Source organism: Canis aureus, chromosome 8, assembly GCF_053574225.1.
Source record: "Canis aureus isolate CA01 chromosome 8, VMU_Caureus_v.1.0, whole genome shotgun sequence".
NCBI classification, from domain to species: domain Eukaryota; kingdom Metazoa; phylum Chordata; class Mammalia; order Carnivora; family Canidae; genus Canis; species Canis aureus.
In genome coordinates this window covers 49,142,222-49,161,043 of record NC_135618.1, presented here as the reverse complement: position 1 = coordinate 49,161,043, position 18,822 = coordinate 49,142,222, and the positions used below count along the sequence as shown (strand labels likewise).

At 41.6% G+C, this 18,822-nt stretch overlaps 1 protein-coding gene across 2 annotated transcripts in view; it reads left to right on the top strand.

The window, feature by feature from the left end:
• PARN (poly(A)-specific ribonuclease) overlaps positions 1-18,822 on the top strand; it is a 154,978-nt gene that overhangs the window by 31,412 nt on the left and 104,744 nt on the right. For both annotated transcript variants that reach the window (XM_077906700.1, XM_077906699.1), the window contains exons 16-18: positions 578-653; positions 3,098-3,208; positions 3,530-3,599. In XM_077906700.1, coding sequence (XP_077762826.1) covers positions 578-653; positions 3,098-3,208; positions 3,530-3,599 — 257 coding nt within the window. The remainder of the gene's footprint in view (positions 1-577; positions 654-3,097; positions 3,209-3,529; positions 3,600-18,822) is intronic.

Genomic DNA, 18,822 nt, shown 5'->3' with positions numbered 1-18,822 from the left:
ATAATGTATTTTTGGGGGAGTAGAGTGGGACGCTTTGCTGACTCAGTCAGTAGAACATGTGACTCTTGACCTCAGGGTCATGAGTTTAGGCTCCATGTTGGGCATAGAGCTTACTAAAAAAAATGTGTGTGGGTGTGTGTAAAATGCATTTCTGAATAGGTTATGCATGGACATACTTCATAATTTTCTTGATTTTATATATTTTGGTTATATTTTCTAATCAGAAAAATTCAGGTTAAAGTAAAATTGTTTGTTATTTTGTGAAGTGACTTTACATAACTGAATGGAATGAATGCCTGAACAGTATAGCTCACTGGCCTAAGTTCTGTAGGTATTTAAACACATCTCCAAAACCCTTTTATATGGTGATACTTTCTGCATGGTGAACCTGACACTGCTCTCTCTCTTTCACATTGAAGAAACCATGACTCCCAGGTTTCTTTAAAGAACACGAGGGGGCAGTACTAGATATACTTTTTTTTTTTTTTATTTTTTTGGCCCTGACATTTGATGAATCTCTACTGTATGTTGTACTGAGCTGATTAAAGCTCATAATTCTCTGCTTTCTGGTTTGCAGGATATCATTAACAACACATCCCTTGCAGAATTGGAAAAGCGGTTAAAAGAGACGCCTTTCAACCCTCCTAAAGTTGGTAAGAAAATAAAGTGATCCTGTTAAGTGCCTGAAGTCCTTGTGATCATATGTATCATAGGAGGAAGGTGAAACTGCTTGATATCATGCACATTTACAGATTTTGGCTGAGTTAACTTGCTTATGCCCTGTGTTGAATTACTGCTCTCTGAATAAAGATGGTCTTATAGTCCTAGGTTTATTTTATGTCAATAGATTTGGGTAGCCTGTTCATTGAGAAGTTTAGCAGGTAAAGCTTCAGAGCTTTTATTTCCTAATGCTTGGAATTCTCCCAAAACTTGATGTGTCTTTCTTTTTTCTAGGGTGCATTGTTTAAGCACAAAGAGTTGGTGATTCATTGCCAGGGGTCAAATGAAAATATGCTTTTCGTCCAGAAAAGCCCAATAACTGGGTTTACAGATGAGGAAGAAGAGTGTCCACCCCTGCCTCCCATCAGAGGTGGCCAATAGCAGCGAGGAAAACCAGGGGGGAGGAATAGTTCTCGAGGCAGAGATGTGGTGCCATGTCTAGTCATGGCCCCTACCCAGGTGTTTGGTGAATCTGGCACATGTCACTTCCTTGGTTCCTGTACACCTCATTTAGTTGCTGACACTGTAATTAGCATTCCATTAGCTCTAGCCTGCAAACTTCTGAAGACATTGATAATTGGACTAATGGTTCAGAAATTGACAATGGAAGGTACTAAAGCAGCCAAGATTACAGCTATTTGCTTCCCTTTCTGGGTAATAGTCCAAAAAAGGAATTAAGAAAAGGAGTGAGGGTGAGGGAAGAAAGCCTAGACCAAATTTCTGTAACAGTATGATGGAAATAATTGATTTTGGAAATATATGTTTCAGCTGGTGGTAGAGTAGAGGGTATTATTTACCTGGCTATCATGTTAAAAGACTTTTTTAAAGCTTAAAGTCTAATATTTAATATGGAGGTTAAAAGATTCTTGCTTAAACAGCCTTATATTGACATAAGAACAGTTGCAGTCTTTTCATTGTTCATTTCCCTTCATGCTTTTGGTTCTGTTATAATGTTTTTGGAATTCATTTCCAGAATGGCTCTAGGAACTATTTATGAGTTACAGGTTTTTTTTTTTTTTAAGATTTATTTATATATTTGAGAGAGAGAGAGAGAGCACAAGCAAAAGGCAGAGGGAGAGAAAGAGAGAATCTCAGACTCTGCGCTGAGCATAGAACAAGAGGTGGGACTTAATCCCACGACCCTGAGATCATGACCTGAGCCAAAATCAAGGTACCCCTATAAGTTAAAGTTTTATCCCATTCTTTCCCTATAATATTCTGGTACCTGGCAGAGAATTTACTCTAAAGCAGGTCACTCTTCCCAGACATTGTCTTCAGCAAGTGTATGTGTCAGTGTGACATAAGAATCATGTTGTAAGGGACACCTGGGTGGCTTAGTGGTTGAGTGTCTGCCTTTGGTTTATTTATTTATTTGTTTGTTTGTTTGTTTATTTATTTTTGCCTTTGGTTTAGGTTATGATCCCGGGGTCTTGGGATCAAGTCTCTCAGCAGGCTCCCTGCAGTGAGCCTATTTCTCCCTCTGCCTATGTCTGCCTTTCTCTCTGTGTCTCATGAATAAGTAAATAAAATCTTAAAAAAAAATCATGTTATAAAATGGTCTCTCCTACAAAGTTTCCCCATGTTCCAGGGGCAGCACCAAAGCAAGTTCTGATCTTTTACTGGAGTTAGTTGTGCCGTCATCTTTAGATCCTTAAGCTTGAAAACATAGCAGAGGGCAGTGTTGAATTGACCTGCCAATATTGATTAGAATCTTTTGCCTTTTCGGAGGGTTACCTGAGGTATTGATGGATAACAGTAACTGAGCATTTGCCATGTACCTGGCACCATGGGAGAGCTTTACTGGCGTTAGCTCATTTGATCCTCATAAATGAGGGAAGTTTGGTTTTCACCTCCATTCTGCTAAAGTGGAGGCCCAGAGCAGAAGTGACTTGCCCAATATCACATAGCAGTTGAATGATGGAACATAGATTCAAACTTAGTGGGATGCACAAATCCATGCTGTTATGAGTCATGACTGAAATACTTGTTATGTCCCAATGTTTCTTCTCAAGGAAGAAGTTCCTTGAGACTTCCAAGAGCAGTTGGAAGAGGGATCATCTTCATAGAGCAAGTTATGCATGATTGTAAATAGCACCCATCAGAGTGCAGCGAGGAGGCCTCTAGCTGGGCCTTGGATGATGTCACTTGAGCCATTTCTCTAGTCTAGACCCAAGCCCTCATTTTCAGTGACCATTTTATCTCACATTGCAAGGTCTTATGTGGAAAGAATTAAGAAGTAGATAGCCTTTTCCTGCTCATCTAGGATATTTCTATCCTAGACAGCATATACCAATGCAATTTGGATTTGGTAGGGCACACTGCCCATCTTTATGATTTGTGATATCTTTGGGAAAACTTTTTTCTTTTTTCTCTTTAGAAAGTGCAGAAGGATTTCCAAGTTATGACACAGCTACTGAACAGCTCCACGAGGCAGGCTATGATGCTTATATCACAGGGCTGTGCTTCATCTCCATGGCGAACTACCTAGGTACTCCCTATACCTGTTTCTGGCAAACACATCGTAATCTGGGGGGTGTATATGGGGGGGGGGATCTTGCCTGTCTACGATTTCCCTGGGGCCCACTCACCCAGGAAGAAATGGGAGGCTTGGAGGTCAGAGTTGGGGGGAATAGGGGTGGAGAGTGCATAAGGAGGACCCATCGACACTTACCTGGTGTGGTTCTTGGCCACTAGGAGGAGTGCCCCTTATCCTGATGAACCGGGCTATTGATTTACATAGATTGTTGTCTGAACTTTTAGGCTTTGTCTCCTTGGCTGTACATAATACTCTGCTTCTTTTCTTCATTAGGTTCTTTTCTTAGTCCTCCGAAAATTCATGTGTCGGCTAGATCAAAACTCATCGAACCTTTTTTTAACAAGTAAGTAACCAGGGTTCCAGTGCCCACGTTCTCTCACTGTGGAAGAGCCCATTATCTGGGATGTCAGGTAGGGATGATTAGAAACTGTAGTGCATTTTTAGATAAAGTATTTCTCATCTCTAGTGACTCAGATGTTTTTCGAAAACAGAAATTGACCTTCTGGGAAATAATTTATTGTATCTATTGGCTTAAAAAAGAAAGAAAGAAAAGAAAAGAAAACACTGCCAAAGGCAGTGCATCTCTTCCAAGACAAAGAACTGGTGGTTTTGGCATTTAAATTACCTGCAAGGGAGACTCTGGTTGGGGGGGAGGGGTAAGGGGTAGGGGAAAGAGAGAGAGAGAGAGAGAGGGAGTGTGTGTGTGTACACGTAGTTGGACCTAACACTGCTAACATACGTTACACATGAGGTTATTATTTATACTTGCATTATCTCATTAAATAGTATTCTTTGTAAGAAGATGTTGACTCCACAAATGGCTTTTAAGATAATCTATGGAGAAGTTTTGATTGTCGTTTTATCCCAAGCTTTCATGTGAATGGATCCAATGAAGTAAAAGCTTGCTTATGTACTCATTGTTGCAAGAAGTCTGTATGATTTAGGGAGATGTCTAAGTTCAGAGCATTTTCAAAGACTCCCAAGATGATTACTTCAAAGTGTGGCTTGTGCTTTCTTGGCACAGTTGAGATTAAAGTTATGGATGTGATCCTCAAGCTGGCCACAGTTGGGCTCTGTGCCAGAGCCCTAAAACCTTTACCCGAGCTCTCTTAACAGGATTGGTTCTAGGAGATTCTGGGGGTGCCAGACAGTACAAGGCAGCCCACATGGGTCATTATTGCTGGGAGAAAGAACTGTTTCAGTGCTGAGTTGGTTACATCATTTCCTTAAATTATATGCAGCACTTTACAATTTTATCAGTTCTTTACTGGGTAAGAATACCGTCTCCTTCGGATGTCTATGTAAATACTGGTATCACAGTGCTTGTACTTAGGTAACATGCTGCAGAGACAGATGTTAATTCCAAACATCTGGATTCCTACAGGTTTGGAATTTGTGTAGTCTGAGCAAGTTTTATCACACTCTAACTTCTTATTTTTTAAATCTTTGTTCTTTTCTGTGGAAGTTCAGAGGTAAATGTATTTGACTTTCAAAACATCTTTCAGAGAGGAACAGGAAACAGTGTAGTATATATTGAAAATTAAGTTGAGTTTTTTTATTAAGTTTTTAATTTTAATTCCAGTATAGTTAACATACAGCATCATATAAGTTTCAGGTGTGTACAATATAGGAATTCAACACTTCTGTACACTAGTGTGCATGATAAGTGTACAAAGTTGAAAATTTTTTTTTGCATGGAAAATTAATTCTATAAACTAACAGTTGAATATTTGGTGTCTGTCCATTTCCTTATGTGCAAAACAAGATTTTCTTAGCTCTTCGCTTTTATTTTGAGGGCAGTGTTTATCTTTGTAAATCTTTGGAAGGGCAGCTTATGTCATAGACTGTGGAATGTGCAGGTGACCCTAAATATCATTCAGATCATGGCCATTCCTTGCATTTTTATGTGCAGGATGTTAAGTTTATTGTTTAACAGTATTTTTCAACTGGAACATTTTTACTCATTTTTAAATATTTAATTAAAAAAAATTTTTTTTTTAAATTTTTTATTGGTGTTCAATTTACTAACATACAGAATAAGTCCCAGTGCCCGTCACCCATTCACTCCCACCCCCCGCCCTCCTCCCCTTCTACCACCCCTAGTTCGTTTCCCAGAGTTAGCAGTCTTTACGTTCTGTCTCCCTTTCTGATATTTCCCACACATTTCTTCTCCCTTCCCTTATATTCCCTTTCACTATTATTTATATTCCCCAAATGAATGAGAACATATAATGTTTGTCCTTCTCCGACTGACTTACTTCACTCAGCATAATACCCTCCAGTTCCATCCACGTTGAAGCAAGTGGTGGGTATTTGTCATTTCTAATAGCTGAGTAATATTCCATTGTATACATAAACCACATCTTCTTTATCCATTCATCTTTCGTTGGACACCGAGGCTCCTTCCACAGTTTGGCTATCGTGGCCATTGCTGCTATAAACATCGGGGTGCAGGTGTCCCGGCGTTTCACTGCATCTGTATCTTTGGGGTAAATCCCCCATAGTGCAATTGCTGGGTCGTAGGGCAGGTCTATTTTTAACTCTTTGAGGAACCTCCACACAGTTTTCCAGAGTGGCTGCACCAGTTCACATTCCCACCAACAGTGTAAGAGGGTTCCCTTTTCTCCGCATCCCCTCCAACATTTGTTGTTTCCTGCCTTGTTAATTTGCCCCATTCTCACCGGTGTGAGGTGGAAAAAAAATTTTTTTAAACTAGGCTCCACAGCCAATGTGGGGCTTGAACTCACAACCTGAGACAGAGTCACATGCTCTTCCAACTGAGCTATCCAGGCACCTCTCTTTTTTAAATATTTAAGACAACAAATGTGTGTCTCCACTAAAATCAACTCCTTATAAAATCAGGTGATGAACACAAATTGGGTTCGATAATAGGCTGCATCTAGTTTATCAGCAACCTGTGTGACTAATATGAAGAGCAATCAAAATTAGCTTTAAGAAGCTTAACAAAGATTTTATATATTAATAGATGAGTTTATTATTGCTAATAATGTTCAAGACTATTACTCAAAAGAACTGAGTAAAACTACTTGTCTCCCATAGAAGTTAGAAAGGTTGCAGGAGATGTTAAACCCTTAGTTGCATTTAAAGTATTTTTTAAAGATTTTATTTATTTAGGAGAGAGAGAGCAGGCAAATGAGCACAAGCAGGGTGAGGAGAGAGGGAGAGGCAGACTCCTCTGCTGAGCAGGAAGTCTTACAAGGGGCTTGATCCCAGGACCTCGGGATCACAACCTGAGCCAAAGGCAGACGCTTAACCGACGAACTACCCAGGTCCCCCTTCAATTGAGAATGTTCATTCTTTTTTCTTTTCCCTAGAAATAATACCGAAAGTAGTTGAGGATCGAAGAATCCTCCAGTGATATGGCACTGAAAATTCTTGATTTTTTTGTTCCATTTTCTCTTCCATCTATAAAGGAAGAATATTTTCTTCATCTTTGTGGGAAAAAAGTCCAGCAGAATTTGAAATGCAAAATAAGAACTATTTTTATTCTATATTGGAATAGATTGGTCAAGTACAGTCCCTTTTTTCTTTGAAAAATAATTGATATGCAACATTGTATTAGTTTCAGGGGTATAACATAATGATTTGCTATACACACACACACATACACACACAGAACGAAATGTGGTCTTCCTTTCTCAGCCCATTTAGAAAGTGGGAAAAGGACTTGCTCTTTTTGACATTTTTCTGTGCTAATACCTCATTCTTTCTTCCATGCAGGTTTGTTTTATGACATTAACTTTGATTTTGTCTTTTTTTTTTGGTCCAAGATTACCCTTATAGAGAAACATTCAAAAAGGGCCATCAACATGATCTCAAGTGGTTGATTTTAGAGAAATCTGTAAATTTCTCTGAGAGTTTGGCACCAGGCTTTTCTCAGTATGAGCTTAACCAAATATGCTTAGTCCTAACATAAATTTGGGTGGAAATCAAACTGCCTACATATGCAAATAACTTTTTGTTCCTCTCTCACCAGGTTTATGTTTAGAAAGTAAACCTTGAGGGGGGAATAAACTCCACCTATTTCTGCATTGTTCTGAATTAGCATTTGGCTGCATTAGTTATGCCTTTTTGGGAAGTTTTATTGAGAGCTATTGAGAAATCCCCAAGATAGCTGGCATTTGAGTGATCTGCAAAGACCGAATGTAGTCTGAGGTGCTTTCTGAGCCATATTTGTCTAGAAGAATGTCCTGTGAGGATTTTGCGTGCTGCCATTTTGTCTCTTTTATAGCCTGGGTGTCCCCTACATTTCTCCTCCCTTTGCTGTAATCAGAAGAGAAGTGAAGTCGTAAGGGGGCTGAGCGATGGGAATCCAGATCAGACCACTGCTGATGACTGGCAGTGTGGAATGTGCCCTTTGTTTATACCGGAGGCTCTCTGGGAAGGACGTGATTTACCTTTTCTTATAACCTTGGTCAATTTTGATCAATGTTTGGAAAACCAGACAGAGAAGATCCTTTGGTCAAATCCTTTTAGGCTGGAAAGAGCTAAAAATACTCAGCTTTCTTTCTTTTCTTTCTTTCTTTTTTTTTTTGGAACCACAGAAAAGTACATAATCAGACTCTTGCCTTATGTTTTATTAATAGTCATCCGTGTCGGCAAGACGCGTTGAACTCTTCCTAGATAACCTTTTCTGAAGGTTTTTGGGAAGGTTATTTTCTATTTACCTCATTTCTTAGAAAGAGGAAGGAAATGAGCAAGTCTCTCATTTTGGTTAATCTCCGTAAATAAGAGAATTAAACAGGAAGAATTGCCTGCAGTTTGCCTTAGAGGATGGCCATCTTGTTCTTGGCACAAGTTTCCTGTATAGGAGCAAGATTCTTGTAGAAATCTAGGCCTTCCTGGGATGGACATTGCCGGAGGTTTTCTCTATGCTGGAGGTGAGGAGACAAGCCATGAGGAGTGTGATACACTCTTGGACAAATTGTTTCCTCCTCCAAAAGATGGAGATAAAACTATTTGCCTCCCATAGAAGTTAGAGAGGTTGCAGGAGATGTTGATTGCCCGGTATTTATTATTTCCCTTTCTTGAAATATAAGAGAATTTAGCATGCTGGGGGATTCAAAAAGTAGATGTGGTAGTGGAATTTGTTTTGTGTTTCTAGTTTCATGATAAAAAAGAAAATTTGTTACCATGTGGATATAAAATTGGAGCAAATGTAAATTGTTCACTTTTGCTTGTACCCAACTCTTAATGTTTACTTACGAGAAATCAGGTGCTGATGAAGTGTGTCAGATTGGTACACAGTGGAACAAGTTTGCCTTGCTTTGGAGCATTTGTAAAAGTTCAGACAAATACAGTAGTTTACGGAAGGTTGTGTAGGTCTATGTAACTGTGATTGGCATAGAGGAGGAGGGATCATTATGATACCTGAAATACAGCACCCATGTTTTTTTTCTTTTCCTCCATGGAAAGCCATTACATTCTGGTGGCAAGTTGTTTTCCCTTATTATAATAAAGATATGTGCATCATATTTGACATTGTAGAGATTTTTGAGCTGAAGGATTATAGGAAAACAAAATACCTCCTGTCTTCCTGGCCCTCGCACTGATAATGGGGAGAGCAAAGCTCATTTGCTTCGTTGACTAGCAACCGCCATTCATGCTGAGCAGTGTGGAGTGCCAGCTCACCCGTGAGTTGTCCATGGGCCCATGGGCATAGAAGTGCAAACCCTGCTTGTCTTTTTTCTTTTTCCTGTCCTGCTGGTCCCTCCCTTATACAGAAGGTGCTGGAATAACAGGAGGATGAGGCAGATTTGTTCTGATTCACAGTGTTTTTAGCATCCTGGGTGATGGGTCAAATTTGTTACTTACTGTTCAGATTGGGTATAAAGTCCACTGTTGTGATATATTGGTTTTCCCCACCGTGAGACTTCTGACATCCCACCATAAGCAAGAGTCACAACACAGTTTGTGCTGTTGGTAAGACGTAGCCGGTGATGTCATGATAGTCCACATAACTGGTTCCATTTGCATGTAAAATTTTAAGTCACTTGATTAGCTTCTTCAGTGGAATTGCTTCACTCTGGGGTATCCTATAGTCTAATGTAGTTGTGATCTCCCACTTATGCCTGTGCCGTTTTGGGCAAGTAACTTGACCCTCTCTATGTCTCAGCTTCCTCATCTGTAAATGGAGAATCTTCATACACGTTTGATAAGGTTGTAGTGAGGGTAAAATTGCATGAATGTCTGTAAAATGCACAGTGCCTGGCACATCGTGGCTCTCGATCAGCCTGGTACTGCTGCCACTGCTGTGGGGACATTTATACTTGGAGGATGTGCTTCTCTGACAAGATGCTGGGAGCACATGGAGGAGCTGTTGTGCTTTCACAGAAGACACTCTATAATTGTACCTTTTTGTTTGTTTTAAATATTTACCCATTTATTTGGGGGGGTGTGTGTGTGAGGAGGGTCAGAGGGAGAGGGAGAGAGAGAATCCCAAGGAGACTTTGCGCTGAACCCGACATGGGGCTGTATATCATGCCAGAGCTGAAACCAAGAATCAGAACCCTGACTGAGCTACCCGGGCGCCCGAATCATACCTTTTGTACTTCACACACCCTGAAGGTGAGGGTTTGTGTTCAATCTTGAGCCTTGATCAGAAAAAGGAAGGGAAGGAGGAAAGGCTGCTTGTAACCAAATGGTGTCCAGGGGGAAGATTTGAATGTGTTTTCTCATTTTGCTTTTTGGTTTTGCCCTGAGGCATGTGGTGGTTTCTCAGTCTTTGTGCTGTGTAGCACTTCCAGGTGTAGATTTTAACAGAGAGGAGAGGAAAGAAATGGCATTTACTTATGAACCTGTTTCTTTTTATTTTTTTAACAGCTTTATTGGGATGTAAATTCATATACCAAATAATTCACGCATTATAGAGATCAATGGTTTTTGGTATATGACATTATTATCTTTTAAAAATTATTGTAAGATATGTATAACATACAATTTGGCATTTGAAACATTTTTTTTTTTTAAAGATTTATTTATTTGAAAGAGAGAAAGAACACACGGAGTTGGGGGAGGGAGAAGGAGAGAGAGAATCTTAAGCAGGCTCCATGCCTGGTACAAAGTCCAACCCTGAGATCATGACCTGAGCTGAAATCAAGAGTCAGACTTGAGTTACTCAGATGCCCCGCAAACATATTTAAATCTACAATTCAGTGACACTAATGATATTCACTGTATTGTGCCGACATCATCATTCTCTGTTCTCAGAGCTTTTTGTTCACCCCAAGCAGCAAGTCTGTATCCAGTAAGCAATAACTCTCTGCTCCTGCCTCCCCTCAGCTCTGGGAACCTCTGATCTACTTTTCTACCTCTATACATTTGTCCTTCAGTGAGCTGTTCCTTTTTGAGCAACTCATTGGTTCTGTGAGATCTTAATCTGTTAGAACCACTGATAACTTTGCATATGCCCTACTTTGCAAACTCCCGGAGCACTTTTTTTTTTTTTAAATTTGCTGTTTTAGGTTTAGATCACTTCTTAGGCCCCAAAGCCCTGAGATTTGTGGATGTAAAGCTGTGCAAACCCCTACCCCCCGCCGGGGGGGGGAGGGTGTTGCTTGTTTGCAGCGCTGCAGAGGCACGATGAATAAGGCAGAGGACTCAGGCTGGGCCATCATGATGCTCACATGGAACATTCATCCTTTCTGAAGCTAGGTTTCCACATCTGTGAAATGCGGATCATAAATGTCCACCTGGTAGGCTTGGCCTCAGGTTGCAGTGTAGCATCAATAAGGCTGCTCACTAGAGGGGTGTGCCATGTCTTGGGTGCACAGAGTGTAGCTGTTGCTGTGGCTTTCACCACAGTGAACTTCCAAGAAAGTAACATGATTCTAGTTTTTCCTGGTATCTGAGGCAGTGGTAGATGAACAAAGTGGGCTGTATGTACTTAGTTAAGTTTTCTCGGGTGGCAATCTCTGGGTTGTGAGCTCAGGAAATAGGCAGAAGTGCCTGATGCCAATAAAATCCTTTTTATAGAGAACAGCAACCTGGAATCCTCTTAAGAAAACATTGCCTGTCTTTGTATCTTAATGATAAAGGTCTTGCTGCAAGGTTGGACTGTGAATGGGAAGAAGAAACTCCCTGCCCGTGTGCCAGTCATACTCATGTGTCTTGAGCCTTATGATGCTGGCAAGGCAGAGAAGTGAAATACAGTCTCCTCTACTTGTCTGCCCCCAGGAGCAGCTGTGCTGTGTGCATGTCTCTTGCCACAGAAGCCCCTGGTGATCCCGGAACTGAGGGGTCAGGGAGGCAGGATGGAGGCAGACAGTAGTAGTGGTGATTGTGTGACCTTTTGTGTGTCCGACTGGCTGGCTCTCCCAGTAGTATTCTTTAATATTTCTGTTTGCAGTGCTTGAATGAAGGGCCGATGTCCTCTAGCCTTCACTTCTACCAGAGATGAATTTTGCCCCAGAGATAGGGATCATAGTCTACCACTCATTCTAAACTGATTAGAAGTGGACTGTGGTGCTGTGGCAGACATTATTTTTTAATCAGAGCCAAGAAGTACCTTTTATTAAAAAAAAAAAAAAAAAAAAAATGGAGTCCATTTTCAGTATTTTCCAGATTGTGGAAATCTTGGGGTCCAGGGTCCTGAGGAGTGAAATCATAGCACTGCAGATGGCTTAGGGCAGCCTCCCCAGTTCCAGAAGGCTGAGAGCCAGTTTTTCTCCCCGGTTTGCAGAAGGTATTTTCCTCTGGTACACAGGATGTATTTTATCCTCACATACCTTAACGAAAGCCCTTTATTTCAACCCAAGTCATGTTTGCTTTCCTTATGGTTCCCCAAGCAACTAGGATAGCAGGGATCTCCAAGGATTGCCTTGGTTTGGTTACCCTGAGAGTTCTTTAGTACAGTGGTTTTCAGAAAGGCAAAAGACCGGAGTCTAGGGCACACCGAATTATTCTCAGGCCTTTAGTCTGGCTTCTTAAGACTGAGAACCTGTGCTTATTTCCATCACTTCTTCAGGGAAGAGGGTGCTTGTCTTGAGTTGGTATGGCTTGTCTAATTTCTGCCTTGCGGTCTTGATTGCCAGGGATGTATCAGGCGAGCTGTGTCTGCGGCTTTATCAAAAGGCTGCTTTTTAAGGGGATCTTCAAGGACAACACACTGGGCACACCTCTTCTTGCCTTGCCATCCCCGTGCGTGTTACAGGAGCTGTGTGGATGCTGAGCTGTTCCAGCCTTGCGTGGGCTCTGGCTACTTTAAAAGTACATTTCCCCCTGGCTTAATGACTTGTTTATCATTATGATGAGCAAGTAATTTGTAGAGGTAAGGAAAAAAAATCAGTCAACCCCTGGATATGTATTTAAATAGCTTGCCCCCTCCACAGTAGGGTATTTTACTAGTTTCCTGTGGCTGCTATAACAAATTCACCACGAGCTTGGAGGTGTACCACACCAGGAGTTTGTTCACACTCATGGTTGTAGAGGCCACAGGTTTGAAATCAGGGTGTGGGCAGGGCTGGTTTTCCTCCAGAGGCTCTGGGGAAAGAGTATGTTCCTTGCCTATTCTGGCTTTTGGTGACTGCTGGCAGTCCTTGTCCTCTGGCCACATCTCTCCAGTCTCTGCCTCCATGATCACATTGCAGCCTCCTGTGTGTGTGTGTGTGTGTGTGTCCCTGTCCTCCCTCTGCCTCTCTCCTGAAGACACTTGAGCTGGCATTTAGGACTCCTGTGGGTTAGTCTAGGATAATGTTATCAAGAGCCTTAGCTTAGTTACTAATTGCATCTGCTAAGACCCTTTGTCCAAGTAAGGCAACATTGAATAGAATGTGTGTGTATCTTTTTGGAGACCACCAGTCAGCCCACCGTAGGCTGTTAGTAGTAAAGCCAACATGCTTAGGTATTCCTTGCCTTACTTTGGCTCTGGCTGGGAAAAACCAGGCAATGGTTATTTCCAAGGCTATTTAACATTTCATTCATAAAATTTAAAGGTCACCAGTGTACCATGGTACTGAATATCTGGTACTGGCTACCCAAAATTTTCCCTACTGAACACCTTCCATTCTTCAGTGAGTTACCTACATCGTTTCCCCACATTTACTGTCATCGCTGCCAGCAACCCTCAGAGGTAAATAATAATGTCCTCGTTTTAAGATCTTATTTTTAAGTAATCTCTACGCCCAACGTGGGGCTCAGGTTTACAATCCTGAGCTCAAGAGTCATGCACTCTACCAAGCAGGTGCCCCAGTATGTCCCCATTTTAAAGCTAAGGCTGTCTGCCAAGGGTCTCAGGAATGGCAGAGTCAAGGATAACCCAGGTCTGTCCTCGACCAAGAATGGTTTCTTCCCCCACAGCACACAGTTTCTAAACAGACAATTCTGCAGTGGGTTGCACATTTTCTTAAGAGATGATGCTAGTATCTTTGAAAGATTTCCTTTTTTCTTGGTGTTTGGCCTGAGCAGTGGTCATAAAAGATGTTGACTCTGACCATCAGATCGTGTGGGGCTAGTTTCCTTTGACATTTTGTATTCTGCTGTTTCACAGGCCGTACAGACGTTGCCTTTGTATAATGCTTAGTTTAACATTTTTATTTGATGTAATTTGATATGGTTCATTTGATGGGGATTGTTTAAATGAACTGCTGGTTTTCTTTCTTTTCCCCCACACTTCTCTCCCTCTCCTTGTTTGTTGTATCTGTTTAAGAAAGGCTGTGGGCTGGCTTCAGGACAGATGTCAGGTAACGCTCTATTTGTCAAAACATCAAGTGACTACACAGAAAACTGTGTGGTCCCCCGCCCCCCCGTGAGTGACATTAAAATAACCGATGCCACAGTAAGTCCCCTCCAGCCAGTGGTTGCCTTCATATTTTACACAAGTGCTTTAGTGAGCAAAATAAATGAGCTTGTTTTGTGAGAGATGTCTGCATGCTTCCTCCCCTGGATGATAAAATTAGTTTTTTATAGCACATAAATATGTATAATGATGAGCTCTTGCATACAAGGTTCTTATGAAGTGCTTTTACGGCTGTGCCCTGAAGGAAATACCAAGACCATTTGCAAGTACAGTAGGGCTGGCAGTCATTTAAAGGTTTCAATTTTCCTTTGGAAGGCTTGGGACTTGGGGTGAGCCTCAAATTAATTCACTGCTCAAATTGTGTTGAGATTAGATTTTACTCCACGTCTCTGTATCCCAGTCTTTAGTGGTGTGAGAGGAATGCAGTTTTTACTTGGAAATCTTTTTTTTTTTTTGAGACAAAGCTTTTTAGGAACAGAAGTGTAGTCTAGAAGAAAACAGATGAACAAATGCAAATTTTTTGCTCATCGAATGAAATACAGCATTTCTAGGAGGAAGAATGAAGAGTTTGGTGGCTTCAGGTTTTTCTTTTTGCCAGGGAAAGAGACCAGATATGCACTGTTGTTCTTTATTCAGACATGCCATAACATTAGAGATCCTTCCAGATCATTCAGGCTGGGTGTATGTGTGACATTGCCCAAGATAAACTCTTATGTATCCAGGCACCTCTAGATCTCTGTCTCAACTTGGGATACGCTGATTCACTGATTTTCCTGAGGGCAGTCGCAGGGTGTACGACAGGTGTGCCCAGGAAGCCCAATGCCCAGGCAACCCAGGGTAGCAGCTCCTTATGCACCACAAATGTGCCCAGGCTGTCCTCACCACCTGTTATTCCCATTGCCTTGGAATTTCAGCCTACCCAAAGCTCTTTCTTAAAAGGCAGCCTCATTTTGTGTGTCTGGGCCCTGCTATAATTTAATCAGTCTTTAGAGCATTCCTCCCTGAAAAGTGTTTCTGGAGGCTTGTATCTCAAGCTCTTGCTTCAGTTGTACCCACTAGGCATTTGTGCAATTGATTGAGGACTAAATAGTTGACTTGTGCCTGGATGCTCCTACTGGGCTTCAGCCTTACCATTTCACATTGAGGCTTTGGAAACAGCTCAAGTTAAAAGCCAAATGTGAGGGGAGCACCCAGCAGAGGGAGGGGAGGCCATTAGTCCATTAGTGTAGAACTAGTGGTGAGAAGCTCAGGGTCTAAGTCCTGTGTCCGCTCCCTTGGTGGCCAAAGGTAAGCCACTGAACTAGGAAAAACTTGCTTCCTTATTCCTGGTATGATGAAGCCAGTACTTAACTACCTGTCCTGCAGACACCACAAAGGATCAAATAAGCTGAACATATAATGATAAATATTGTTATTTTAGTCAGAAACTTCATACTTTTTTCTTTTTCTTTTTTAAAGATTTTTATTTATTTATTCATGAGAGACACAGAGAGAGAGAGAGAGAGAGGCAGAGACACAGGCAGAGGGAGAAGCAGGCTCCATGCAGGAGCCCGACTTGGGACTTGATCCCAGGACCCTGGGATCACTCCCTGAGCCGAAGGCGGGCGCTAAACCGCTGAGCCACCAAGTGATCCCCTTCTTTTTTTTTTTTTTTTTAAAGATTTTATTTATTTATTCTTGAGAGAGAGAAGGAGAGACAGAGCCAGAGACACAGGCAGAGGGAGAAGCAGGTTCCATGCACCGGGAGCCCGATGTGGGATTCGATCCCGGGTCTCCAGGATCGCGCCCTGGGCCAAAGGCAGGCGCCAAACCGCTGTGCCACCCAGGGATCCCCCTTTTTTTTTTTTTTTAAAGATTGTATTTATTCCTGAGAGACACTACTTTTTTCTAATTGAAACAAAAATACCTGCTCGTAATTTCACCAGCTTCCCCCCACAAAAAAAATCCCTTCATTTTAGTGAACTTTCTAGCAGTATGTTTTCTGTGTCTCTTTCATTTACTAATTGGTGCCAGTGAAATTCATTTACTGATTGAGATTATACGAATTCTACAATTTTGTACCTTAAAAAATACAATAATGAATTTTCAAAAGACATTAAAACCAGTGGCCAGCATCATGTGGATGACACTCAGTGGTTTGCCAGGTGGACATAGCATGGTCCACTTGTAGCTTAACCTTTGTGGTTGGACGCCTTGTCCCTAAGCACTTCCACTGCACTGTAATGGCCATGACCATTTTTTGCCAGTTGCTTCTTGAAAGTGGCCACGGACACACCACTCTGATTCACTTTCTTTCTCTGCCTTCGGATAGCCCTGGAAAGCATGCCACTAGGGGAGCAAAACTAAATATTTTCTACCATTTCTGAGTAGAATCATTGATTGTATACATAGATGTGATAACACAGAATTTTAAAAGAACTCTGATGATCTTTTCGGTTCCCAGAGGTTTGAGCCTCTTGTGAATAGTGTTCCTGAATCACCTTTTTGGATGCATTTTTGAATATCACTTTTGCCCTCTGTTTTATGAGTTTAGCTGTATAAAATGGGTTAACACTGGCATCGTTGTGCAATCCCTTTTTATTCACTAGACAACTGGGGAATGGTTCAGATAAGCCATAGTCCAAGGCAAGCTGTTGTGTCATCAAATAACCTTTGATCTTAGTGTACTTCTCAGAGCGGCCTAGTGTGCTTTGAGGTTGTCAGGATCAGTGTCTGAAACTCATTGTTAAGGTCAGAATTTTGATAAGGTCAGAGGTGTCTGATTCAACGTGTTACGTGTGTTACTCACGCAAGTGTTTGCCGATCTTTGGTGCTGCACAAATGCTAAAGTTTAATGTGTGAATGCTAGAGGTGATCATTTGTAGCCAATTCACAGAACTGAGTTGGACTTTTGCAATGAGTTGCCAAGAGAGTGGTATTAGTAATCTTTTTTTCTCTTCTTCAAAATGAGAACAATAGTGGTTGGCAGTGATTTCCTCCAGTTTATCTCTTGCAGAGAAGCGAGTTGCTTGCTAAGGTTGAGCTCCTGGTTTCACGGAGCAGTAGAAGACTTATTGCTTCATAGATTTTGAGGTAGTCGTTGGTATTTGTTTTGATAGTTTTGTGTTTTTCTAAGCCAGACTCATTTAATGTAAACAAGTCATTAAGACTAATGCTTTTTGGAGAAGTTGGCACAACATCTTTCTTGGCCATTATCAGTGCTGGTTGATTAATGAATCACCATTAATGGCAGCACAACATTGAATATACCCTTTTCTGTTAACTCAGTGATTCTCAGTTCCCAGAGTCTCTGAGTCAGCAGGTCTCAAGTAGGGCCTGGGAATTTGCATTTCTGACAGGTTCCCAGGTGGTTCTCATGTTGCTAATCTAGGGAACTGCATTTTCATAAGGGCTCAAGAGTCCAGGCTCCTAAGAAGTTTTATATCTGAAATGAAATTCTTCAGTGACCAGGAAGCCTTCTCACACAGTCTAGGCCATGGTATCATACTGTCCTGGTCTGAAAAGGACATTGGTGGACTCACTCTTTGTGAGTGCCATGCAGCACATAGGAGACTCTTTGGAGATAAATGTCTTATGCACAGCTTACACTGGGTTGCTTGTTAAGGAGGCTGACCTGAAGTTACCTAGTCTCATGAGCAAAAGAGCTTACCGTTGCATCTTTCCAGACATGTTAGATACCTGAGATAAACCGCATCATCAGTCATACAATTGTAGAAACTAAAAATCTTATAGAGGCCAGAAAGGATAAACTTTGTGTTGTGGCATCTAGAACGTGAACTTGAATTTACGGTTTCTTAGGATAGAATCCTGATATCAAATTGGCGATTGTACCAAATAAGAGTTTTAATTTTAATCTTTGACAGAGTTAGTATCAGCCATTTTAGACAATAAGCACTAAAATAATACTTCATCAAGAAGGCTTGTGGGAATGTGGCAAGACTCCCACCCTGTCGTGTCTTTACTGAATCACAGCCATCTTGAATCTCTACTAAAATAGAAATACCGTTTTTTGCAAGTGTTGGCCCAAATGTCTTTGTGGGTTGTTTTTTTTAAGATTTTATTTATTTATTATTGAGATACATACACACACACACACACACAGAGGGGGGGAGGGCAGAGACACAGGCTCCCCGAGGGGAGCCTGATGTGGGAATCTATCCCAGGACCTGGGGATCATGACCTGAGCCAAAGGTAGACGCTCAACCGCTGAGCCACCCGGGTGCCTCTGCCCAAGTGTCTTTGCTGTGTGCAGTACAGTGCACAGTGAAGAAGCACCTTTGCATGTGTTTATCAGCCTCTCTACTTGCCCAGTGCATTCCCTCCTGGGTTGGAATGAACGCTGTCAAGCAGATGATCCACGTGTGAAGTCTTCTATCAGACCATTTCAGAGATGTAGGCCTTCTGACAGCCAGTGTGTGTGAGGCATACATATAATGAAAAGTTGTAATTTTACTTCAGAAGGGCAGGGATGTGACCAGAGCTGTGGCTTGCAGACAGCCTGGCACTCAGGGGTGGGAGGCCACTGGGGAGTTGATTTTGGTTCAGTTCCACTGACGCTCAGCTACAGTTTTAGGGTTGGTTTCCCAACTGCATGGCTTTCTGCAGAGGTGCTGGCTGCCAAGTCACACACGGAGTTGGTTTGCGTGTTCCTTCAGGGCTTGGGGCTATTCGTTTCTCTCAAAACCCCAGACATGGAGGCTTTGGGGAAGAGTGAGAAATGCTATTAATAATTTATTTGAAAAGGGTTTCTATTTAGTGAAAGTGTTGAGCAAGCAAACAAGATAGTGTGGAATTAACTACCTTAAAAAAA